Below are 25,274 nucleotides of genomic sequence, written 5' to 3'. Positions count from 1 at the left end.
TAACTATCATAACATGTAAAATACACTAGCAAGCGCGCTTCCTTTCAGATAAACTGCAGTCAGAAACTGCAGTGGCAGGCCGGAGACATGGTTGCAAGTCTACTATTCTCGGTGGCAAAATTTGTGCTGCAGGCCCAGTAGTCCCATTTGATTTACAGGCCATGGGCGCACAGACACAGTGCACTTTACTAGGGACTTACCGGTAAATCAAATATTTTAATCATGGATAACCAATAACAACTTACACATGGAGTACGTGGACTTTAGCACTGATCAGCAGTGGTAAAGTGACCAGAGTTCTAAAACCAGCTAAAGCAAAATGCAGCACAGTCAAAAATAGGTGGTCAGAAGCAAAAAGACAGGGGCATAACACGCAAAAGATGCCAGGTTTAATAGACACATCAAAGCATGTAATTATCCTTTATTTTTAATTCAGGATGCAAATTAACTTTACAATCTACATTTCAATAACCAGGTCCAGATGCAATAAATGATTCTCATATATAGTCTAAAAGATGTGTTGGTTATATATATATATTTATATTTTTTCCATCCTTGGAACAAGTACAGTGAATGCATTTTGGTCCCAGATACAATGAGACTTCTTTAGGTGACTAGTTCTCATTTGACTCCTAATCCTTTCCTCACATTACCATCACCCCAATGTCTTGAAAAGTCAATCTGGTGTATATATTTTACTACTAGAAACTGAATACTCTGAACTTTGCTCCTTCACTAATACTCCAGCAGATTACTATTTCAACAGCGTAATCCCCTCGGCACTGCGTGTTGTGGCAGGATGTCATAGTGGCATGTTAGTGTACTACATAGACAAGGTTGAATTCTCAGGACATTGAAGAGAAATGCTATTGTGAGGAATGGATTAGGATTGAGCCAAGACTAGTGCTCCGATGAAGTCCTGTTGTATCGAAGATATCTGGGATGAAACACATTGTATCCATTTCAAACTGATGTTCAAAGGTAACAAATTAAGATAATCATTCACCCATGAGGTTATCCAGGCATGGACCATGGGCAAAGGGAGATTCAGTGATTTGCCCAGAATCACAGATAGTTGCACCAACGCAGAGACTCAAATCCGCACCCCCCAACTCCTGAGTCAGCAGCTCTGGCCACATCCTCAGACCCGATCACCATTTTAATAACAACCTACAACTGTGCTTTTGTAGTGGATATGAGCATCATTTAATGCATATGGACCAAATTATCGAAAAGAAAATGTGAACCGTAAAGCTAATTTGCATCATGAATTAATACTACAGGATCATTAAATGCTTTGATGTGCCTCTCCTATTTATACACAAAATAGAGTAATGCCGTGCCAAAGGGTTCACTTTCATTTCAGGCTCCTCTGGGACATACATCTTCAGTGGCTTTAGTTTCATAATGATAGAAGGTACAAAGGCCTGGGTCCAGCCGCGGTGCGTCCATTGGGGCGTACGGGCGTAGCCCCACTAAGCCACATGGACGCACCGTGGTATTTTTGGCAATAATTACCTCCGTGTTTATCAGCGCTACCGGCCGGGAATCCGCCGGGAGTGGGACACACCCGACTCAATCGGGAGTGCGCAGGGGGTGGGGCTGGCTGTGCTGCTGCAGCTTGAGTGACAGTCCACACTCAGCTGCAGCAGTACTGCGCATGACAAGGTGAGGTGCCACCTTGCCCGAGCATGCGCGCTAGACTTTACCCATAGAGAGGGGTGCTGCTTCTTACAGGCGCCGCCGCTGAAAACCCGTTGAAAAAAGGCGAGTAGTAAATATGCCCCCCTAGCCAATCCTGGCGCCACATGAGGCACCAGGATTGGCTAGTCCAACGCTCGAAAGGTGCCCGGAAGTTGCTTGCCACATCGAGCCCGGCCCTGGCATCGACCCGCGTCAGTGCGTGTGCTCGCACCAGCACCTCTTGGTGGGACGTGTTGCCCTGTTATCTAGTCTCCGGCCAGGCCTGCCTGCCTCTGTTGATCCTGCCAGGTTGGGTTTATCAGTAGGGCCATATTTGTTCACCGTAGTTTCCAGACCAGTACCCCCTTCATCATGCAGTCGGAAGGCCGGTCGGGTCGTCTCCCTCGAGCACACGATTCCGAACTGGGTAAGACAAGTGACCGCTATTTTTTAAATTAAATTGTTTTATGATATATGAAGGTTCAGGACACATACTTTCATGGGTGCACTTACGACTGTGCGAGGCAGTTCTGGGGATGGCCGATTCCCTTTTGAGCAGGTCCTCAGTTACAAATGAGAACTACATGCACTTTTATCGTACAATAGCATTCCGCTTTAAATTGAAGGCAGCAGCCTTCCGCTTGAACTTGAAGTTATGTAACCTGAACAGAAAATCATTTAATAAAATAAAATTTGAACTTGAACATGAACTTGGCTCTCGGTTGCAGTGGCATTCGCAGGTTAGGGGCATTCGCAGGCTATTACTTTAACATAAATTCATTTAATCAATAAAAAAATTAAAAAGCGACATAGCATTACACTTGCACTTAAAAAGCATGGATCTTGGTTGCAGGGGCATTCCACCTCGCTAGTGACAGGCCCGTGATATTCCTAATATGTGTGCATGGCCTGGGGGAAATTAATAATAAATAGAAATGCAGGGGGATAAGTGAAAGGCGTGTAAAATACACGGATAGCGCTGACGACTTTGGTGCTGGGAACCAAGGCTCGAGACTCACCTGAGCCACATAAACAAACAAAAAAATTACAAGTGCATTAAAAACGACACTTACAAATGCTCCATCCATTCATCCACGCACCATTTCATTCATCCATCCTCCCACCAATCCGCCATTCATCCAGCCTTTGACCCGTCCAATCATACACCCTTCATCCATCCACCCTCTCACCCATCCATCCACCCATCATTCATCCCCGCCTTCCATCATTCAGCCATCATCCAGCCATCGTCCATGCACCCATTGATGGACATCACGAAGCAGCTTTATTAATAATTATACAGCTTACAATAATGACTGTTAATGAATTTTTCATGTGCACGTGTGCCGAATAGCTTTCATTCAGTCCCTCAATTGTTCTTTTTGCATTAAGCAATGCAGACAGCAAACATGGTTGCTCCTGTCCCAGCCTAAAAAACAGGCCACCACCAGCAGTAAAACGGACCCCCCACCCTGCCAGTCCAGCAGAAAAAAAACAGCAACCTGGTAGGGCCTAAGCCTGAACCCATTACCGCTCACAAATCAGAACCTCTGAAAGCTTGAGCGTCAGAAACTCATTTCCTCTAGGAGAGCTGCTCTTGCAATAACCGGTATGGTTAATACACAGCATTAATTTTATTAAACAGATTGCATACAAAGGCAACAGGGGGATAAGTGAAAGGCGTGTAAAATGCCGGACCTGCAAAGCGAGAGAGGAGGTGGCAACACGGATACCGCTGCCGACTTTGGTGCTGGGAACCAAGGCTCGAGACTCGCCTGAGCCACATAACAAAAAAAATTACAAGTGCATCAAAAAACGACACTTACAAATGCTTCTTTTTTATATGTCGCATATATGATTGCCAGCTGTTGATTCGGATTATACCCCATGACACCGTTGGGTAGATGCTGGATGGGTGGATGGATGCATGATGGGTGGGTGGATGCAGGATGGGTGGGTGGATGCAGGATGGGTGGGTGGATGCATGCGTGGATGCAGGATGGATGGATTAATGGGTGGATGGATGCATGATGGGTGGGTGGATGGATGCATGGATGGATGGATGGGTGGATGCAGGATGGATGCATGATGGGTGGGTGGATGGAAGCATGGGTGGATGCAGGATGATGGATGCAGGATGGGTGGGTGGATGGGTGGATGCAGGATGGGTGGATGGATGGATGCATGATGGGTGGGTGGATGGATGCATGATGGGTGGGTGGATGGATGCATGATGGGTGGGTGGATGAATGCATGGGTGGATGCAGGATGATGGGTGCATGATGGGTGGATGGATGCATGGGTGGATGCAGGATGATGGATGCAGGGTGGGTGGATGAATGCATGGGTGGATGCAGGATGGATGCATGATGGGTGGGTGGATGGATGCATGGGTGGATGCAGGATGGATGCATGATGGGTGGGTGGATGGAAGCATGGGTGGATGCAGGATGATGGATGCATGATGGGTGGGTGGATGGATGCATGGGTGGATGCAGGATGGGTGGATGGATGGATGCAGGATGGGTGGATGGATGAATGCATGGGTGGATGCAGGATGATGGGTGCATGATGGGTGGGTGGATGGATGGATGGATGCATGGGTGGATGCAGGATGGGTGGGTGGATGAATGCATGGGTGGATGCAGGATGATGGATGCATGATGGGTGGGTGGATGGATGCATGGGTGGATGCAGGATGATGGATGCAGGATGGGTGGATGAATGCATGGGTGGATGCAGGATGATGGGTGCATGGTGGGTGGATGGATGCATGGGTGGATGCAGGATGATGGATGCAGGATGGGTGGGTGGATGAATGCATGGGTGGATGCAGGATGATGGATGCATGATGGGTGGGTGGATGGATGCATGGGTGGATGCAGGATGATCACTTACTTATAAGAAACCACCACACCTTTGACACATTGAGGTGACTGGCACATCATCATCATTCATTAGGAGTACGTACATAAAAGGGCTTTTGGTCAATTCTCTTCATTCATAGATCTGTGCAGCAGTCCTGCACAAATTGCGTCTGCCCACTTACGCACACAGCATGGAGCAAGGATCAGTCCATTTTATTCCCTTATCCAATGACTGCCCTGTGCTGTGAGTGGAGACATTTTGCCTGATATATATACACACCTGCCTAAGAAGAAGCTCACTTCAGTACCAGGGATGGTGAGCTGATAATTTACTTTTTCAATATTTTGTCCTTTTCGACTAGCCTCTTACTGTTTTTTATTCATCCATATGGTTTTAAACGTTGTCTTAAGGTTACAGTAGTTCAGAGCCAATAATGCCTATTCTCTGTGTCAATAAGAAGCGCATTTCCCTGTGACACACATTTAAACTAAACTGGATTTCTATGTGTTCTATGTACACTTACCTCCTAGGAAAGGCCACTACTGTTCTATCACAGTTGTATTTGATTGCAATTTTTTTATTTTAAATTGTTATTGCAAGCATGTTATGCCATGCTTAGGTGGCATTTTTTTTTATTTTTTGTAGCATGCCCTCGCAATAGAGAATTAATAATTTCACCATTTTGCTGAGGTCAGGCTTATGTGCTTCACGCATTTACAACAATGAAGCATTGCATCAAGTTTAAAAAAAGTGTTCATTTTATTTGTTTCATTGTATGATGTATTCTCAAGGGTGCTGCACTCCTGAATGCATTTATTTACCAAACAAAGTGTAATGTCCGAGTGGGGGCTGTTTGCCGTCTGTTCTTGGCTCTGCTTTTGTCACCTGTGAGGCCAGGGATCGCTAAAGATGTGCTATTGGTTGCATGAGGCAAGCCAGCTGCGAGACCTGACAACCCTCCAAGCTCAGCACGTTAGAGCAAAACACAAAGGCAGGAGCCAGTAGGAGCGCGCAGAGAGGACTATACAAGTCCCTCATATGGTTCAATGCAAGCACTCGACTGGCGGTGGAAGGACACACCCAAGTAGTCAACAGTATGGTATAGTGGGCTGTTCAACGGTACATCGCAGGTAAAGACATCGTATGCCTTTACCACATATTTTTTACCATGCATGTTTTTACCATGAACATGCTTTTACAACGCAGGCTATTACCATGCATTGCTTTTATATATCAAAACAATGTTTTTGTGGGGGGGGAGACCCCCACACCCTCAACTCCGTGGTAAAGGCATGCGTTGTAAAGGCATGCATGTGGTAAAAATGTGCGTGCTATAAAATGAGTGGTAAAGGCACAACAAGGTAAAGACTTTGTTGGAAAGGTAGTTTGCCGGTATGATGTAGGTGAGAGATAATTACTCCACTGGCCCGAGCCGAGTCATGACTCATGATTCAATTCAATTTCAATGAAAATGTATTTAGTCAATTTTAATCTATGCTTATTCACAGAAATTAAAAGTAGTCTGAGGCCAATTGCCTTGTCCACAAAGAGAATGTCAAGCAGTACACTCATTGCAGGTATTCAAGTCAAAACAGGATTCTTTTAAAAATAAAGACTTTAAAATTTTCCAGCACAAAGTTAAAACATTGCATTAGACAATTCATGAGTGTATGAAAGTGTGTGTATTTGGAATTAAAAATACACTTGCGTTTCACTACATTTGCTGTAATCCGTGCCAAAATACCTGCTCTGTAGCCGGTACCTTTGGCCACAGTAAATGATGTGATGCATTGTCAACAGGCATAGCATGTCCATTGTGGTACTTACATCACAGATTTTAGAACGGAGGGCTTTACAGCACATTGTAATGTACCCTATGGAATCTTCCACTACAGCGCATAGCCATACAAATCATTGTTTTACACTACAAAGTAGAGCAACTATTGTTTCCGTGCAGCTGTTTACGTTTTAACCAAATGTATTACCCGGTCTGGTGTGTTTTATGGCAGCGAAAAATCTCTTTCTTATACCACAGACTCTTTTAATTTAATTAGCGTCAAACTGTGTCTAAAATATGTTCAGGCGTATCCTTGTAGGCTGTTTTCGGTTAGAAGTTGTGAGAGGATGTGGCGTAAGAGCCAGAGCTACCGACTTTGCAAGGGGGAACAGAGGTTCGATTCTCGACCTTGGCTCAACCTCATGCCATTCTGGGTACACCACTTAATAAATCTCTCCGCGCCTATCAAAAATGAATTTGTTTGTCTGTAATGTAAAACTCTCCAATACCTTCGGGAAGAGTTCGCTTTGTACAAAACTGCAAAAGTAATCTGTCTTGCCCGTTTTTTGTTTGTTTTTAGAACAAAAGCTTTATTGTACAACCTTAATCTATAGACACGCCCCAGTGCTAGCAGTATGTAGACACTGGGTGTGATATGTCATGTGTGCCACATGTCGCTGTCCTGATGAATAACACAGAAACACTAATGTGTGGCCTTGTCACCAGGACTGAGGGCACACCCGATCTGTTTTTCTCCAGCTGTCCGATTCGACGTGGCACGCGTTCCGTTTACTAACATGAACTGCTGCTCAATAGAAATAGGGAACTTGGTGCCTGGGGGTCTGTTGGTCTGTGTGCCTGGGGGTCTGTTTTTCTGTGTGCCTGGGGGTCTGTTTCTCTGTGTGCATGGGGGTATGTTGTTCTGTCGGCCTGGGGGTCTTTTGTTCTGTGTGTATGGGGTGTGTTGTTCTGTGTGTGGGGGGGTCTGTTCTGTGTGTGGGGGTCTGCTCTGTGTTCCTGGGGGTCTCTTGTTCTGTGTTCCTGGGGGTCTCTTGTTCTGTGTTCCTGGGGGTCTCTTGTTCTGTGTGCCTGGGGCGGCCGGTTGGTCTGTGTGCCTGGGGTGGTCTGTTGTTCTGTGTGCCTGGGGTGGTCTGTTCTGTGTGCCTGGGGTGGTCTGTTGTTCTGTGTGCCTGGGGTGGTCTGTTCTGTGTGCCAGGGGGCTGGTTATTCTGTGTGCCAGGGGGCTGGTTATTCTGTGTCCCTGGGGTGGTCTGTTGTTCTGTGTGCCTGGGGGTCTGTTGTTCTGTGTGCCTGGGGGTCTGTTGTTCTGTGTGCCTGGGGGTCTGTTCTGTGTGCCTGGGGGTCTGTTGTTCTGTGTGCCGGGGGGTCTGTTGTTCTGTGTGCCGGGGGGTCTGTTGTTCTGTGTGCCTGGGGGGGGGGGTCTGTTCTGTGTGCCTGGGGGGGGGGGTCTGTTCTGTGTGCCTGGGGGGGGGTCTGTTCTGTGTGCATGGGGGTCTGTTGTTCTGTGTGCATGGGGGTCTGTTGTTCTGTGTGCATGGGGGTCTGTTCTGTGTGCATGGGGGTCTGTTCTGTGTGCATGGGGGTCTGTTCTGTGTGCATGGGGGTCTGTTGTTCTGTTTGCCTGGGGTATGTTGTTCTGTCGGCATGGGGGACTGCCCAATGGTATGTATGCATGTGGTACTGTAGGTGTGTTAGTCTGAGAGTGCATTTTTATTTACGTAATTTTTATAGCGCAACAAATACCCTGGGGTGTCTCGGCGCTGTGGAGCTACTGGGTCAGTCATCCTCTCACTGGTTAAATAACCACGTTTTTAAGAGCCTGCGGAAGCTCATCAGGTTCGGGGCAGTTTTGATGGAATGTGGCAGAAGATTCCAGAGTTTTGGGGTGGCCACCAAGAAACGTCTATCTCCCCAGGTGGCCGTTCTTGTGCGTGGCACAGTGAGGAGGTTGGTATTGGCCGATCTTAATTGCCGTCTAGGAGTGTATGGCTGAAAGGCTTCCGTCAGGAACCTGGGTCCTATGCCGTGTACTGCCCTATATGCAATGCAGAGGGCCTTGAATTTAATGCGGCTCTCTACTCTCAGCCAGTGGAGTTGACGAATGCCAAGAGTGGTGGAGTTGCGGCGAGGAATGCTCAGGAGAATCCTGGCTGCCGCATTCTGGATGGATTGCAGCTTTGTTATAACACACTTCTGGGTATGGAGAAAGAGAGCGTTTCCATAATCCATTTTGGAGAAGACTAAGGTAGAGACCAGGGAGGGAGGGGATGTTTACATGCATGCATCATCTATGTCGAGTCAACATGTGCTTGGATGGTGTGTATCTGTATTTACTATAAAAGTCAAACACATTCGCTTTGCCAATATTTGGATTTCATCTCACTTCAAAAGCAAATTTAAAGTCTAATTTTACGCCCACTTTACCTCTCAGCCTTGGTCATGGTTCCTCTAGAGAGATAACGGATGCAGAAATCTGACATTAATAGAAACAGAGTGGCTGGCTTTTATCTGGTAGAAATGCTATCCCCAAGGCCTGTAAGTATGAGTTTTTATGAAATTGCATTTCTGCATGTTGCCTAGCTGCATGGAGGAGGTTAATATTGTTGTGTAGATATCTCAGTGCACAGGAGGCTGTGGCAAATTACTCAGGACATAAATACAGTGGGGATTACATTGCATTGATTGTAATTCTTTTCCCAAACACATGTAAACTCAAACCTACTCACACATGCACACAGCCACAAACACCAGAGACCAACAAGCAGACAACCACATCTACTCACTTATTCTGATAATGGGAAGTTCCAGGCTCAAGCATGCGTACCGGAGGGGCCTAGAACAGGTGAGGTGCCTAAGATATAAAGACAACACTCCTAGCATTACAGAGTAAAGCTCATTCTCTTTCCGGTTTTTCAAAGCTGTTCCGCTTAGAAAAGGGTCAGTTCCTCGTGAGCATTCCACAAGAGTGACTCGCAGAGTAGCTACAGAAGAGTCACTTGCTGCTTCCTGGGTGTATAGGCCTATGGGGAAGGCATATAAGTCATCAGTCATTGCTTCATAGGTTCCTCGCAGTGACCGTGTGTAGGACCTGTATAATTTGATCATTGAATAGTCATATTGTATGGCTAAGCAGACCTTGAAGTTCAGATTTTTTCTTTTTTGAGTTTTATATAGCGCGAACTAGACCTGAGAGATAGGGTATCGGAGCGCTTTACATGAGCACCAGTTTCGTTATAGATGAACACCTTCATTTTTTTATTGGTAGGCACGGGGAGATTGTGATTTGCCCTGAATCACAGGATGTAGAGTGTTGTTGCTGAGAGTCTAACCAGGTTACCCAGCTTCGAAGCCGACCGCTCTAGCCGTAAGGCTACATCCTCTCCCCTTGATTGTCGATTGTAGTCAATTGGTCACAATAATGCAGCTCTCCTGTACGGATCGCTCATAGTGTTCTATTTACTTAATAAAAAATGTTTGGGGAAAACAACAAAAATGTTTGCCCATATAACGTTATTTTGTATTGCACGTTCTTTAAATGACATTGTCGACATCCGCCATGCCGCTGTGCTTTTTCCTTGAAGCACATGTCTTTTCAATGCCATCTGAAATTCCTGCAGAGATTGAATGGGCCACATATTGGGTGGTGTGGAGTTTCAGTGTAGAAGGACTGAGATGTAAAAGTCCCAGAACTAGGAGGCAAACATGGTGGCTTTGGTGTTGTTTGAAGGTTGTGATTGGTGGATCTAAGGTTCTGATCTGGTGTGTAGTATGGTAGAGTGTCAGAGAGTAGGATGAATGCCATGTCATTTGCTGATTTGTATGTCCATGTAAGTGGTTTGAATACGGTCCTGTTCTTGAAAGTGAGCCAGCTGGCCTGGTGACAGGATTCAGTCTGAGCATAATAGGACGGGATGTATGAAGCTCTGTGGTTATACTGAATAAGCAGCTACCTATGTTATGCCATCTATTAATGTAATAACTGCACTTTCACAATTGCTTTATTAACCTTCCTGCTTTCTCAAATTTGCCTGAAAATGCACGATTTTTCTTCTTTTTCTTCAAAATTTTCTTGGGGGGGGTTATCCCCCCAAACCCCCCTTTTGGGGTTCGGGCTGCGCTCGCTCGCTACGGTGCTGTATGCAAATCACTTTGCGCCCCACCACTTTCAAATGTAACCCACCGCCCCTGCCTGGGTCTCAGCACACAGCTGAAGGCTTCTACCGATGAGGAGACCCTTTACCTGTTGATTTAGTCTAGTTCTATATTTTGGGTAATTTCATGTACGCAAATGTGCACTCACACCACATGGTCAGAATTTCTGCCAAGCAATATCAAAACAGACCTTTCTGCTACTCTAAATGTGTCACACAATGAGGATGAGCACCTTGGACTGCAAGATCTCATGTTCAGCAATGCCAACAGGCAACGTGCATCGGCACTATGAGGTTTCCAATGTCCACAAAGGAGTATACCTTCAAGTCTAGGTTTTTTCTTAGCATTCCGGTAGATAAAATCTTTTTTATTCAATGATCATACGTTTTGATAGGGCTGGAAAGCACAGGATTTGCTAGCAAACAAGTAAATGTTCATAATAGTTTAATTATGCTCTTTGGCTCCAGAACAGGCAAGGTATTAAAAGTTCTCTTGAGAAGCAGACTATAGTATACTAGAGAGCCATACCAGAATTGGATTCTTCCTCTGCGATGAGAACAATGCCAGAACTCCAGGAACAGCCATCATCTGAAATGAAAGAACGACACGTAAAATGTAAAACTAGCCAAGAGACTCTCAAGCTAAAGATAAACACATTCCACCAACAGACCAGACCACAAAAGAAGAAATCAACTGAAAGACCGTCTGGAGCATCCCAACCTCAGACCCTACATGGTGCAAACGTAATGAGCAGGACATAATGAGGAACCAGTTATTAGAAAGGGGCTATCCCTCTGAAGGTCAAGCTTGGAACGCTAAGGGATAGGAATCAGCCTGTGCTACTTAAAATATATACATCCAGTCTATGCATTGTTGGTTGAATACTGTAGGCTTTTACAGTAGAATATTTTAAGTAATTAAATAATTTGTCATAGTGTGAAAATCCAAACCTCCCAGATGTCTTCAGCTGACAGCAGGGACCGGTTTGCTGAATTATTTGACATGCACTGAATTATGTTGGATTCTTAAGAATTCGGTTACAAGAGTATCCAATTATATTTATTTAAATAAATTATACATATCTGAAAAGGGTGGTAGGGGAATCTTAAAAAGCAGACAGTTTAAAGAAGCAGGGGTATGATAACTTAATCTATTTACTTCCAACTTAGAATCTCTAATCATATGAAAGAGGCTTATTCATCAAACAAACTATAAAAGAAATGGAAGCACGGGTTGTGTGAAGAACCTACTTGATGCCTTAGGCCCAGTACCATAATTATAGTTCACCTTAAAGGCTTTTGAAAAAATGTTATTTCCAGTGCATCCCCTCCGTATCACACAGCTGAGACTCTCCAAACAGAGGAGGGATTAATTGGAGCGGTATGCATTTCTTGGAATGGTACTCTAAAAATGTAATCAACTTGGAGAAATGTATGGAGTGAGAAAGATAACGGGATACCAGAAGGTAGGTGTTATGCTTTTCTATGTGTGTGGTTGAATAGATGGAAAAGGAAGTCTCTCCCTATCCTATTTTTTAAAGCGAGCGCACAATAACACATTGTTTTTTGGATGTGTACCATTCTCTTTAATTTATTTGACAAATCTCTTGATATAGATTGCTTTATAAATGGTCATTGTAGGAACATTTACAAGCCCAATTGCAAGTTATATAATGATTCTAAAAGCATAAACATGTCCCAAATTTTCTGAATGATTGCACATTTTCTGAATAAATGCTAAATAAAATGGTGTTGGAAAGTAGAATATGCTCTTAGTACTCCATAAATGGGTGGATCTCTGTTGTGCAACTTTGAGATTTGTTTCAGCTCAAAAGGTTTCATTTAAACTCAAAGCACCACAGTGGGGCCTCGGAATTTGACGGACAGAGTACTTTGCCACAATGGAGTACCCTGTCCACAAAACTGACGTCCACTCACCCAATTTAAGGTCAGGAGAACAGTCTGCTGTCTGTTGATGGGGCACCGTAGCTCAGTGATGGAAAGCTATCTTTAGTGGCTCAACGGAGTAAAGCCATTACACTGCCCGATCTATTTAGAGTGGACAACCTGGAAGTGACGGGCAGAAGAAAAAGTCACAGGAGGAGTGGTGAGCACTGTGGCTCAGTGCGCATATGGGTTTGGCCGGCCGTCCTAGGACGGCCAAACCGGTATGCACACAGATGTCTCCAACCCAAGCTGCGTGGCTATATTGGAGACAGCCAGCACAGGCTTCCAGTCCCTGTGGGAGCGCAATTCCAGGGTGCTCAGGTCAATCCTGGAACTTCTCTCATGCTGCCAGCAGCATGAGAGCAAGATCTGGATTGGCCGTGGGGGTGTCTAGGAGCCTCAGTCTGTGCTGCAGAATAGCAGTGATACAGCAGGTGCAGGCACTTTTTTTTGTGTGTGCTGTTGTCTGTCACCCCCGCTCATGCTGCCCAACCACTTTTCTCTAACACCAGCCGCACCCGCCTTACAAACACGATAAAAAGTGGCTTTATCATGTGAACTCTGACAAATGTTGAGAAAGAGTTTTTATAACAGTAAGAGGCTTTACATTTTAAATTTGACAAATTGAATACATTGTCAACTATGGAACGTCCAATAGGGAGGGGCTTAAAACAGAGGTTCCCTTTTTAGGTATGGCTGCAGTAAATTTGTGGTGTCTTGAGGGCACTACTTAAAGTTCAGATCATTGTATACTTCAGGTCTGACCAAAATGTTCGATGGGTCTCATCGGGCAAAAAACACATGGTCACGTTTATGATCACATTAAAGTAAACAGGTTAATATTATTGGCCAAAAATGTTGGGGATACTATCAACGTTGATCTTACCTTGTGTCCACATTTCAACTAAATTGCTTGTACATTTTACTCCCTTTTCCAAGAGCTTAAGAAATATTTTTTTCTCATATCTGAATTTAACTGAGAATGCTGGTGAGTAAGGCAGTTATCTAATCCTTTATGGACTATTTGATATTTATGTACATTTGTAAAGCGCTAACGTTCGCTCCCAAGGGAGCATCATGGCGCTAGGCAAGCTGCGGAGAATGACTGAATAATGAAGTGTGATAAAAGGAAGAAACTAAATGGCAGCCAAGACAGAGGAGTCTGGTTGTCGATAGACCCATGTCTTGAGAAGTTTTCTGAAGTTGTTCTCTTTTTCTATGAATCTGAGGTTGACAGGTAGATTGTTCCAGGCTTTGGCTGCCAGAACAGTGAAGGATTTCCCACCCTTGGTCTTGTATTTGAATTTGGGAATTAGAACCAGATTTGTCCCAGAGGATCTCAGGCAACGCGAGGGATTATAGCGCGTGAAACGATTTGCCAAATAGCGGGGCCCTGTATTATGCATGGTTTTAAAAACTGTGAGAAGCAGTTTAAACAGGATTCTTTTGTGCAGCGGCATCCAGTGCAGCGAATTTAATGCTGCCGACGCTGATGACCTTCTGGGGAGTTGTAAAACCAGCCTGGCTGCAGCATGTTGGATGCTCTGCAGCTTTCTAAGGGTAGATTTTTTCACTCCGGCCATAAGGCCATTGCAGTAGTCAAGTCGGGAGAGTATAAGGGCTACCGCGACTGACTTTCTAGCTGCAATTGGGAGGAAGTCGAAGAACTTCTTCAAAGATTTTATTAGTCCAAAACAGCGACCAGCGGTAATCTTGACGTGGTCATCGAAAGAAAGAGAAGAGTCAAATTGCACGCCTAGATTCCTGGCTGATGGTACTGCACTTGGAGGGGCCTCTGATCCTAGAGGCCACCAATCTTTCGGGCAAAAAGTCAAATTTTTACCCAACGGGATGATTTCCGTCTTAGCACTGTTACATCTAAGATGGTTAGTTTTGAGCCACTTGAAGACATCAGAGAGGCAGTTTTTAAACCGGAGATCTGCGTCAGTTCGCTGTTTGTCAATGGTGACGACCAATTGAGTGTCGTCAGCGTAAGACGTGACAAGAATCCCATGTGATTCAATCACAGTTAAGAGGGGTGCCATGTAAATATTAAAAAATAAAGGGCTTAATATGGACCCCTGGGGCACTCCAGATGTAATAGGTTTTTCGCAGGATAGGTGGGGCCCTAAGGACACGATCTGAGACCTATTAGATAGAAACGATGAGATCCAGGCCAGGGCTGTGTCTGTCACGCCAATCTCTCGCATTCGGTTAATCAGGATGGCATGCGAGATGGTGTCGAACGCTGCTGTAAGATCCAGCAGGATGAGGACAGCTTGCTTGCCCTCATCCTGCAGGAATTTGATGGAATCAGCAAGTTCGATCAAGGCTGTTTCAGTGGAGTGACCGGAGCGGAAACCCGATTGCTGAGGGTGCAAGATGTTATGGGCTTCTACATAAGTTTTAAGCTCCTCATGTACTAGATGCTCCGTGACTTTGCCAAGAACGGGAAGTAAGGTGATGGGACGCATGTTGGTCAAATCTGTTGATGATTTATTCTGCTTTTTCAACAGAGGTTTTACGATGGCCTTCTTCCAGTCAGCAGGTACATGTCCAGATTCAAGGGATTCATTAATAATGGCATTAATGTAGGGGTTAACTGTGTCGATCAGGTGATGTAGAATAATGGGGGGGCAGGAATCAGTAGGCGCTCCTGATTTACAGGCCCGTATTGCCTTACTGGTTTGTTGCAGGGAGACCGATTTAAAACTGGAGAGAAGAGGGTAGTTGACTGATTCCCTTAAGGGCGTTGTCGGAGGAGGGGAAAAGTCTTTCTGGATGTTGACAATTTTGTCAACAAAAAAATTTGCAATTTGATTGCATAGGCTCTCAGAGGGAGGTATTTCGGTGGTGAGGGCTTTCGGATGAGTAAATGACTGGACTATGGTGAAGATGGTTTTTTGGTTTTGGTGTGCTTCCGTTATGAGCTTAGTGTAATATGCCTTTTTTGCTATTTTTATGTCGGAGAGGTATAATTTCCTCTGTTGGACATAGCATGCTCTGGGCACCGTGTCATATGCTTGTCTCCAGTGTCTTTCTAGTCTCCGACATAGAAGGTGAGTGTCTGCTAGGGTCTGTGTGAACCAGGGGGCATTAGGTTTTCTCTTCTTAGAGCCCTTTTCCTGATGGTTTTTGGGCTTAGTATTAGCCGTGACTATTTGGTTCATCCAAATATGGAAGTTGCGGGAGTCGATTTCGACATCTCCAATTAGAGTAGGGGATGGGAGCAGTGGTTTTGGTTCTAGCTTTATTCGTTCGGCCACCTTCTTCCAATTGACTGTAAAGGTGGCATGGGTATGCCTGGAGCTGGATAGGGTAGAAAGAGGTAACATAATATCAAATGGGATGAAGTAATGGTCAGTCCAAATTTGAGGTAGCGGAAGGGAAATGGAGAGGTTTGGAAGATTAGAGCAGATGCCATCAATAGTATGTCCAGCACTGTGAGTGGCAGTGTTGATACGTTGGGAAAGTCCAAAAATGTTCAAAGACTGTAAGAAGGAAAAGGTATGGGGGTTGGCAGGTGAATCCATATGTAGATTTATATCACCAATGAGGGTAAAATTGGGGTATTGTAGCATGAGCGCTCCGAGGGCCTCATCCAAAGAGTTGAGAAAGGAGGTAGGATTACCCGGAGGGCGGTATAGAAGTCCTCCCGAGAGGGAAAACGAGGCATTGATTTTAATAGAAAAACCCAAGCTTTCAGTGTCTTTAAGGTGGCATAATTCAAATGTGTGACAGGGAAAAGTTTCCTTAATGATTAGCGCTACCCCGCCTCCTCGGCCAGAAGGTCTATCCCTCCTGAAGATGGTAAAGTCAAGGGGGAGAGCAGTTGCCAAGTCAGGGTTGGAGGAGTCATTAAGCCAACTTTCGGTAATGAACAGGGCATCCAGTTCATGATTCAAAATTAGATCATGCACATCTTGGGCATGGCAGGCTAGGGATCTAGCATTTACAAGACCACCCTTGAAGTGGGAGGAACGAATTTTTAAGGGGGCATGCACATCGGTAATGTCATTTATAAGCGGAGGAGGGGTCCACTCACAACGAGGACAAGCAAGGGGGCTGGAAAGGGGGTCAATATGGGGGCAGTCGGAGCAGTGGGGAGCAGGTAAGGGGCGTAGGGACAATAAGAAGTTGCTGTCATACCTGATGGCGGGGTGAGCCCCGACAGCGTGCCCAGCGCCCGGCGCGATCCGGTCGCGGACGGGCGCAGACGGGCTTGGCTTTGGCGCGGCTTCGGCGCGCGCCAAGCGCGCCCGCTGCGCCAGCCCGCTGCGCCGTCTGGCCGGTCTGCACATATTATAGGGAGAAAAGGGGGTGGGAGTATGGCGCGACTAGAGCGCTCTCCCTGCCTCCCTCAATATGGCGCCCACCGTCGCCGAGAATCGGCAAGGCGGCAGTGCAGACAATGGACTTTGCAAATGTGTGAGTGGTGTCAGAGTGCCTCCAAAATATTTCCCTTTAACTCAGGTGAGCCCCCCAAGTAAAAACACAGTCAGTAGACACAATTAGGATAAAATACGTTATGTGCAATTTAAAAAGGAGAGAACGCGCTATTTCGTTTCCACAAATTACAAGAATTCAGATTTCAGCAACACAGCTCGCAGCCCCAGTTGCCTCACCGGGGAGAGCTACTGTAGGGCCTATATACTATAGGAAGGCACTCTTGATTGGCTTACCTAATTCTCCTATTGGTCCCCTTCAGACTGTAGAAAATGCAGCTGCCATGTCTCTTACGTATTTTACCTCAGAACACCTTTAGGGATAGAGAAAGGTTCCTGCATGGGGTTCAAACACTACAAACACAACTATTATGCATGTGCAAAGATGCCTTTCGATGACCTGAAGTGAGACCCAGAGCACGGTTCTCCTGTCATGACTCACTGGAGGTTGCAGGTGCTCATCGCAGACAGATCCTGTTGGCCGGGCAGTCAGGGGCACACCATCTGCACACAGCAGGCTGCGTGCCACACACTGCCATTAATCAGCTGCTACCACCGATAGTGATGCATGTAGAATCCACCTGAGCACAAAGACCTCAAACTATTTCACACTGGACAGATACGTATGGTGGTATCACACCTGAAAACTGATAATTTGATTAAAGGAAAAAAGCAAGCCCCACAAGAATAACTCCAGCAAGCCTTATGGGAATTTTTCCTGATGGGACAAAGTCCAATGCCACTGCCTAAAGAGACAGAACGCGAATCACCTCAGTTTTTTTTATCCTTTGTATGTAGTATTGAAGTACTTCTTGTTTTTATTAACATTATGTGCTGTCTGGTCAGCAGTTTGTTACTTGATGCTTATTGACTTCTCAGTCTTGAACCACGACACCACCAACCAGAGTAAGCATTGCACCGCTCGACTTCACAACCATCAGAGCATAGTGCTCAAGGGGCCCACTAGGTGATTGGGTTAGTCTCCAACAGCAGAGAAAAAAAAACAAAAAAAAAAAAAAAAAAAAAAAAAAAACACGGGTAAATGACTGGTTGATACAATCTGAGCCCGGGACCCCCTGACCTCCCATGGACTCCTGAAAAAGTTCCTATAGCGATTGCCGATACATCCCAGTGTACTTCCTCTATAGGTTACCAGTGAATAAACAGATCTTGTTTAGGACACTTTGCATGTAGTGCATAAGGTACTTGCGGGCACCTTTACAGAGTATCTCTAAATAATCTCTGGTTCCGCTCTTCATGCCTGCTCACATGCTTTGTTCTTCTTTTCAAGCACTTTTGGCGCTGCCCATGATCCATGGCACTAGAGCAGGCAGTCACTCTTTCTTGGTTCTCACTCCTAAACCCAGAACGGCACAGTAAAATATTTTATCCATGTGACTGCATGGTGAGCACTGGGACCGTAACAGAGCAGCACATTAAAAGCCAGACCAATTGGCATTGCCATTGCTTGTTTTTTATTATGATTTCTACTTAAAACAGATCTTGGACTTCAGTCTTCGAATTAGTTTTATTAATAATATACGTATGTAATGACTCGTTTGGTTTTGTCAGGGACAACATTAAGGATGAAAATTGCTAATCCACCACCTAGGGCGCATTTTAAAATGGATGTCTGGATGCCATTTCTTCCATGTCAGACATCTTCTTTATTTCAGGAAAAAAACCAAACCAATAACTTTAAGCAATGAATCATTTGTTTTCTGTACACATGTGAAATAGTTTTATTTTCGAAAAACATTTGCGAAATGCACTAACAAGCACCTGCAGGAAAACTGCCCACACCAAATAGATCTCATTATGTTGCAGATAACTGCAAGTCTGAAGGAAATGTAGAGTTAGTTTATTGTATACGAGCTTGAGAAAATAACGAAGTTGTCTTGACTGCTTGTGCCTTAACCGGATTGGTTCCTCATATGAGAATCATGTGTAGGTGAAGCGAAATATTAGAAATGTAACAAATGCAATGTAGATTCAGATTCCCTATTTCCATACTTCGTAGTAAAAGCCTTTAGAGCAGGTGCTTTTCTACTGGTCTTTAGATTCAGATACTCCCTTTTCCACATGTTAGGAGGGTGCGCTCTTTATGGGGGAATCGACCTTGACTGACTTACATTTTGAGACACTTAAGAGTACTTTGTCTTTGTTTTTATTGAGTTTGAATTGCAATGAATTATGCATTGGCTTTTGCATTCATGCATTGATCACAACTAATACTGACTGAGTTTGTAACGTTGGTACTCCATTAATAAACCTTTTTTTAAAAAAAAAAATAATCACTGTCTTCCTTGTGGATTCAAATGTGTTTCCTGTTGTTGAAATGTATTGAATTTTAATGTCAGCTTAAGCCAGAACTAAAGAATCCTCGGAGATCACTGTCTGAACTTGAATTTATACTGAGCAACGCACCCTATCACTGCACAAATAAATTAAATAAACAGCAGCATGGGCATTTTCCTGCGTTTTCTGGTCTTGTTTTTGTCTTTCCAACACAGGCAAGAAGCTGGCTTAGAATCCAAGAAAGGGGGGGTTGGGAAGGAGGTGGAGGTTTAAGGTTTAGTATTAAAGTTTGTTGTAGTCTGGGTGAGAGTTAATAACGTTGCAGAAATGGGTTATGGTTTTCTAGAATGTTAAGGGCTCTGTGCTGCTGGGACTGAAACCCGAGGGAACAATGAACCAGACGTTAGAGTGGCAGCGGACCTCAGTTACTGCAGGGCTCAGGAACAGTGACTTGTGTAGTGTTCTGGGGCGCAAGGCAGCGGTCTAGCTGACCCGCGCCGCCGGAGCGTCCCTGCACTGACGTGTGATGTCAGGGGCGAGAACGTATAAAATAAAGAGGCGTGGCTCATTAACGTCGAAGAAACAGCGCAGCACACTGCGCACGTGCCAAAATGGCGTCTATTCCCGCCCTCGAACCTTTGTGGTTGACTGAGCTCCCTCATCCCTTGCCCCACGCTGGAGGGATTGGACGAACCGCCTCCAAATCTATTTTGAGGGAGCGGGAATTTCTAGAGAGGCGCAGAGCCCTACTCCTACACCTAGGAGGCAAAGACATACATCGCATCTACAAAACGTTGATAGAAGCCACACCGAAGACATACCAAACGCTCCTCACGGCGCTGACTGCCTACTTTGAACCCATGGTGAGCAAGGACTACGAACGGTTCATCTTCCGCCAAGCAAAGCAAGAGGCTGACTAGTCATTAGACGCATTCCACGGCAGGTTAAAAGAACTAGCCAGCTCTTGTAGATTCCGGGATGAACAGGACCAGATCCGAGGACAGATCCTCCAAGGCTGTTTCTCATCCAAACTCCGAGTCGCCATCCTCCAGGAAGACGACAAACCCCTCGCAGACATACTCAAACTGGGCCGGTCTAAAGAACTGTCTCAGGCGAGAGTATCCCACATGGAGTCAGCCCTACACCGACCTGTCAAAAGTGAACAAGTTAACACGGCTGAAAAGGTGAACGTGGTGAGACCCAAGGGGAGACAAACGAGTGGGAGAAAGCAACCAGACAAGAAGGAGGAGTGTGAATATTGTGGAGGCCAACCCCACCGCATGCAATACTGTCCCGGTGAGAGGGAAGAAATGCAGCGCATGCGGGTGGATAAACCACTTTGCAGCGGTATGCAAGTCCACGAGAGCCAAGAAGGAGGCTGCACATGTGGCGAGAGAAGAAAGGGACAGTGAAGACATGGACGAGGACACAGGACTATCCTGTCCACTATGTCTATGCTATCGATCAACCAAAAATGAAGAAACACCGCCTCCTGAAGTGCCGCATCAAGATGGACCAGCAAAAGGTGAGAGCCACCATGGACACAGGGGCATCTATTGAACTGATGGCAGCGAACATGTACAACCAACTGCGGGCAAGACCTCCACTACGCAAAGCAAAGATACGAGTGTTCGCATAGGGCCAGAAGATGCCCATCCCTCTGATCGGGTGTTTCAAAACAGAACTACAACACAGAGAGGCAACAGTACCCACAACGGTCTATGTCACGAAAGAGGGCAGCGGCATGCTTCTAAGCGGACAGTCTGCAGAAGATCTAAAACTCATATCCTATGCCCTGGCAGTACTAGAAGAAGAACTAGACACCATCATGGAAGAGTTTGAGGACATGTTCAAGGGCATTGGATGCCTAAAAGGGAAGGAGGTGTCTCTCCACATCGACCCGTCAGTCCAACCGGTCGCGCTGAGGCATTGGCGCATTGCGTTCCACCTAAGGAAAAAGGTCGAAACGAACTCGAAACACTAGAAAAACAAGGGATCATAGAAAAGGTCAGTGGACCCACCCCATGGGTATCTCAGATTGTAGCAGCCCAAAAACCCAAGCAACCCGGACAAGTCTGCATCTGTGTGGATATGCGCCTCCCGAACTCAGTGGTGAAGAGAGAACGGCACCGGACCCCCACGATAGACTATATCCTAGGGGAGCTCAACGGAGCGAAATGGTTCTCCAAGGTAGATCTTTGATCAGGATACCATCAGCTACCGCTCCACCCATATTCAAGGTACATACCCACCTTCTACACTCATGTAGGACTAAGACGATATCGGCGCCTCAACTTCGGAATATCAAGTGCAGCAGAAGTATTCCAGAACACCATCCGCGAGGTCCTCAGTGGACTCGCAGGAGTGCGAACCTTGTGCGATGACCTGCTCATCTATGCGATGTCCATTGAAGAGCACCACCAAAGACTAAGAGGAGTTCTCCAGAGAATCAAAGAGTCCGGGTTAACCCTCCACCGAGAAAAGTGCCAATTCCTGCAGACAAAATCAGCCTCTTCGGATACACCTTCTCGGACCACGGAGTAGCGCCGGACCCAGACAAGGTGAAGGATGTCCAAGAGGCCCCAGCCCCAACGAACGTCTCGGAAGCAAGGAGCTTCTTGGGTATGGTGAACTTCTGTGGACGGTTCATCCCTGATCTCTCCAATCTCACTAAACCGCTCTGAGAACTGACCAAATCAGCCACCACTTGGCAATGGGGCCCAGAACAAGAGAAGGCATTCCGAGACACCAAGGCGGCCTCATCAGTGGACACCACCCTCTCGTACTTTGATCCCTCCAAGCCCACCAACGTGGCCGTGGATGCTAGCCCCTTCGGCCTAGGGGCAGTGTTGACGCAGCTTCAGAGCAACGGGGAGTGGGCACCCATCGCCTATGCCAGCCGCTCATTGACAGATACGGAGCAGAGGTATTCGCAGATTGAGAGAGAGGCAATAGCCATCCATTGGGCCTGCCGGCATTTTCATGTCTACGTGTACGGCCATTCCTTCACGGTGACCACGGATCACAAGCCTCTCCTACCCCTGTTCCAAGGCTCAGTATCAAAGCCACCTCCGAGAATCGAGAAGTGGATACTTCAGCTATAGGGGTATGACTACCGAGTGGAATACAAGCCAGGGTCAATAAACCCCGCGGACTACCTGTCAAGGCACCCCCGAGAAGCCACCCTGAAAGTGAAGGAGGAAGCGGAAGACACAGAGAAGTATGTCCGGTTAGTCACTTTGGAAAAAGGGAAACCCTATTTATTAATAGTAATATACTTGCTATACATAGGGAAAAATAATCAATTTGAGAACGGTCTATAGTTAAGTAGAGGTACAGGAACTATGAAACAGTGTGTAAAACAACCACAATTCAATGTTATGGTAGTAGCATCCAATAGTATGTAAACTCACCACCCAAAAGAACAGATGAATTGAGTTATTTGATTTATTTGTTCAAAAATTGATATTTTATCTTTTTATAACACTTATATCTTTTTTCATTTTGTATATGCAACACGGCAGGGTAGTTCACCTGTGGTAAATTTAAATTACCTATACTTAATTTATGCGGTAAAGTTCAATAAGAATAACTCAGTCAAAATGAAAAGGCAGAGTCCGTGGCATCTGAGTTTTAAAAGGGGTTTTATTCCTTAAAAAGGAATTGGTTCGAACCAGGTTCATTCATGTTCCATCACCACGAAGGTTCAGGAAGGGAATTACAATGTTTTATTAACAGTACATCATATATATAGTCAATGCATTACAGTGGTGATGGGTTCAGAAGGCGTAACAGCTGAGAGAAAAGAGATAAGAACATAAGTACGTAACAGAAGGCGTGCATGAGGGCGTACACGGAGGTGTGTGCTAGAAACGTCACATAGAGGTGTCACAAGTGGGTGGATCCCTAGAGGAATCCTGCAGTGTCAGCAAAAACATGTGGCAGAGATGCGCGCGCAGCAGCATGACGTGTGATTGACGTGTAACTGGAGGGTGAAGGGGACTTGACATTTAGCCCTACATGAGGAGACAGAAGTCTGGAGTGTCAGAACAACCTAATCCCAAATCATATCTGGTATCTTGTGTTTAAGGAACTGTATTATCTAGAAGAAAAGGTCTCTCGGGCAGAGGCTATTCTATACTGACTGCTAATGCGTGCATATGCGACTACGTGTCTACATGAGATGCGAGGGGCCATGGGCCTACCATGGTAACAGGAGCTATGAATTACTTGCATGGAGACAGAAAGGCCGGGCCCTTTGCTCTGCAGCTGGGAAGGATGTTTACCTATACTACTAGACAGGAATGTATTTGAGGAGCGGAGCAGATAACTTGAAGGCTGAATACAGTTTTGGCAGGCGAGCAGGTTGAGCCAGGCACCGCTAGCCGCGCAGGGAGTAAGTAAAAGGTCATGAATACAGATGCAGGTCCAGGCTGCAGCTTCCAGAGGCGGAAGGCAGGAAAAGGCTTGAATGGCAGGAATCAGGGCCTAACTCGCCAGAGTTAGAAAAACATGAAAGTGCACCATGTAAAGACGTTGGCAAGGCACACTTAGGAACTGAATATCTGACCCATTCATGGTGGATCTGAAAGAGGACATGTTAACGTTGGACGCAAGTGTATTTGCGTCTTCATAGCTGGAAGCGGAGGGAACATACATGTACTTAAAGCACGTACATGGAGCCGTTGGGGTCTACGATAGGGGACACAATTGACCATAAAAATTCATATTACCTCATTCCCTCCTTGTCCCCTACGGACCCTTCATGATATATCAATCCTCATTAATCTATCAATTTGTTCATGTAACATCATTTGCTCTTCTTTCTTCTTACGGCGTTTTGAATGAGGACTTGAACGAGGAATACATGATGTGGCGCACAAGCCGCAAACTGCTGGCCCACATTGCAGACATAGGCAACAACTGAATACTATAAGAAGGGCTATACCTAGGAAGGATAGGACTTTCCATCCCCAGGCTGACAACGTGGTCCAGAACCAACCGGACCAAGTGCAGGTGCCTGGATTCTGGTGAATCAGACTTGCAATCTTGTGAAGACGGGTAATGGCTCTATATACTGATGGCGCGTTTTCTGAAATGAAAACACAGCAGCTCGATCCGATGACTCTACAGGCTCCGCCCCTATCGGCCAGGATGACGTCAAGGACGAGACGATTTTGAAGAACAACAATCCGCATAGCAGACTGCTCCTCTGTTAAGTTACCTAGGGCGGAAGTAGTTTCATTCACTACTGCTTCGAGGGTTCTAGTTAATTTGCGTATCAGTTTACTATTAAAGACAGCACCTAAGTAGGGAAAGAAACCTTTATTGAAATCTGTGTATTGCTCCCATGCCGTTTCAGTGTAGTCGACAATCGGGAGATCTCTCTGTGGTCTATTGTGTACTAGATGGGTGTTCCTATGATAGTCAGGAGGGGCTAGGAAAACGGGTGGCAGAAGGAATGCAATGTAACAGGTGCCATCCCAATCTAGAGGTAAGCGTATATATGCGGTATGACCACAAACGAAGTAGGAATGACGGGAAGCTTTGAATGTTGACTTGCCCTTATCACTAAATTCGATCACAGTAGTACATTTACTATGACCCAGGTGTACTGAACCATTCTTTCTGACACATAATTCACCTTTGACTGGTAGTACGGACATGGCGGGCAAGACTGGTTCTGTTTCGGATTCAACACTCAGAATCATGAGGTTAAGTGTAAAGTTACCTAATCCATATACTTCATTTTCTAGATCAGTTCCTGCCCTTTTGGGAAGACCCTCCTTGTCAGGGAAACATACTTTATGCAGAACTGTGTTCAGATTTCCCCATACCCAGTTGCCCTGGTATACTACGGAATTGGAATCTAGAGAGTTCATTAGACTAAACCACGCCCCACAGGAACCATTGTGTGTGAACGGGTACGGGAAAAGAGGCAGAACTCCCTTGTATTTCTGATAGGGAGGGAGTCGGCCACATATCCAACAATTTGTAGCGTTGCTGGTCTGATGGGAATGGTGTAACATACTAATGAATGTGTTGTTGCGCAGCACAAGTCTGTAAGACAATTCATGCGGGGGC

General features: G+C 45.7%; 1 protein-coding gene across 2 annotated transcripts in view; it reads right to left on the bottom strand.

Moving 5' to 3' along the window:
* Nucleotides 1-25,274, bottom strand: part of LOC147728255 (uncharacterized) — a 66,727-nt gene that overhangs the window by 17,493 nt on the left and 23,960 nt on the right. For both annotated transcript variants that reach the window (XR_015309369.1, XM_086962102.1), the window contains exon 3: nucleotides 11,030-11,089. Coding sequence is in view for 1 of the 2 variants with exons in the window: in XM_086962102.1 (XP_086818228.1) it covers nucleotides 11,030-11,089 (60 nt within the window). In the remaining variant the exon portion in view is untranslated. The remainder of the gene's footprint in view (nucleotides 1-11,029; nucleotides 11,090-25,274) is intronic.

Source organism: Lissotriton vulgaris, chromosome 3_1 (genome assembly GCF_964263255.1).
Source record: "Lissotriton vulgaris chromosome 3_1, aLisVul1.2, whole genome shotgun sequence".
NCBI classification, from domain to species: Eukaryota; Metazoa; Chordata; class Amphibia; order Caudata; family Salamandridae; genus Lissotriton; species Lissotriton vulgaris.
This window is presented reverse-complemented; position numbering and strand designations above follow the sequence as displayed.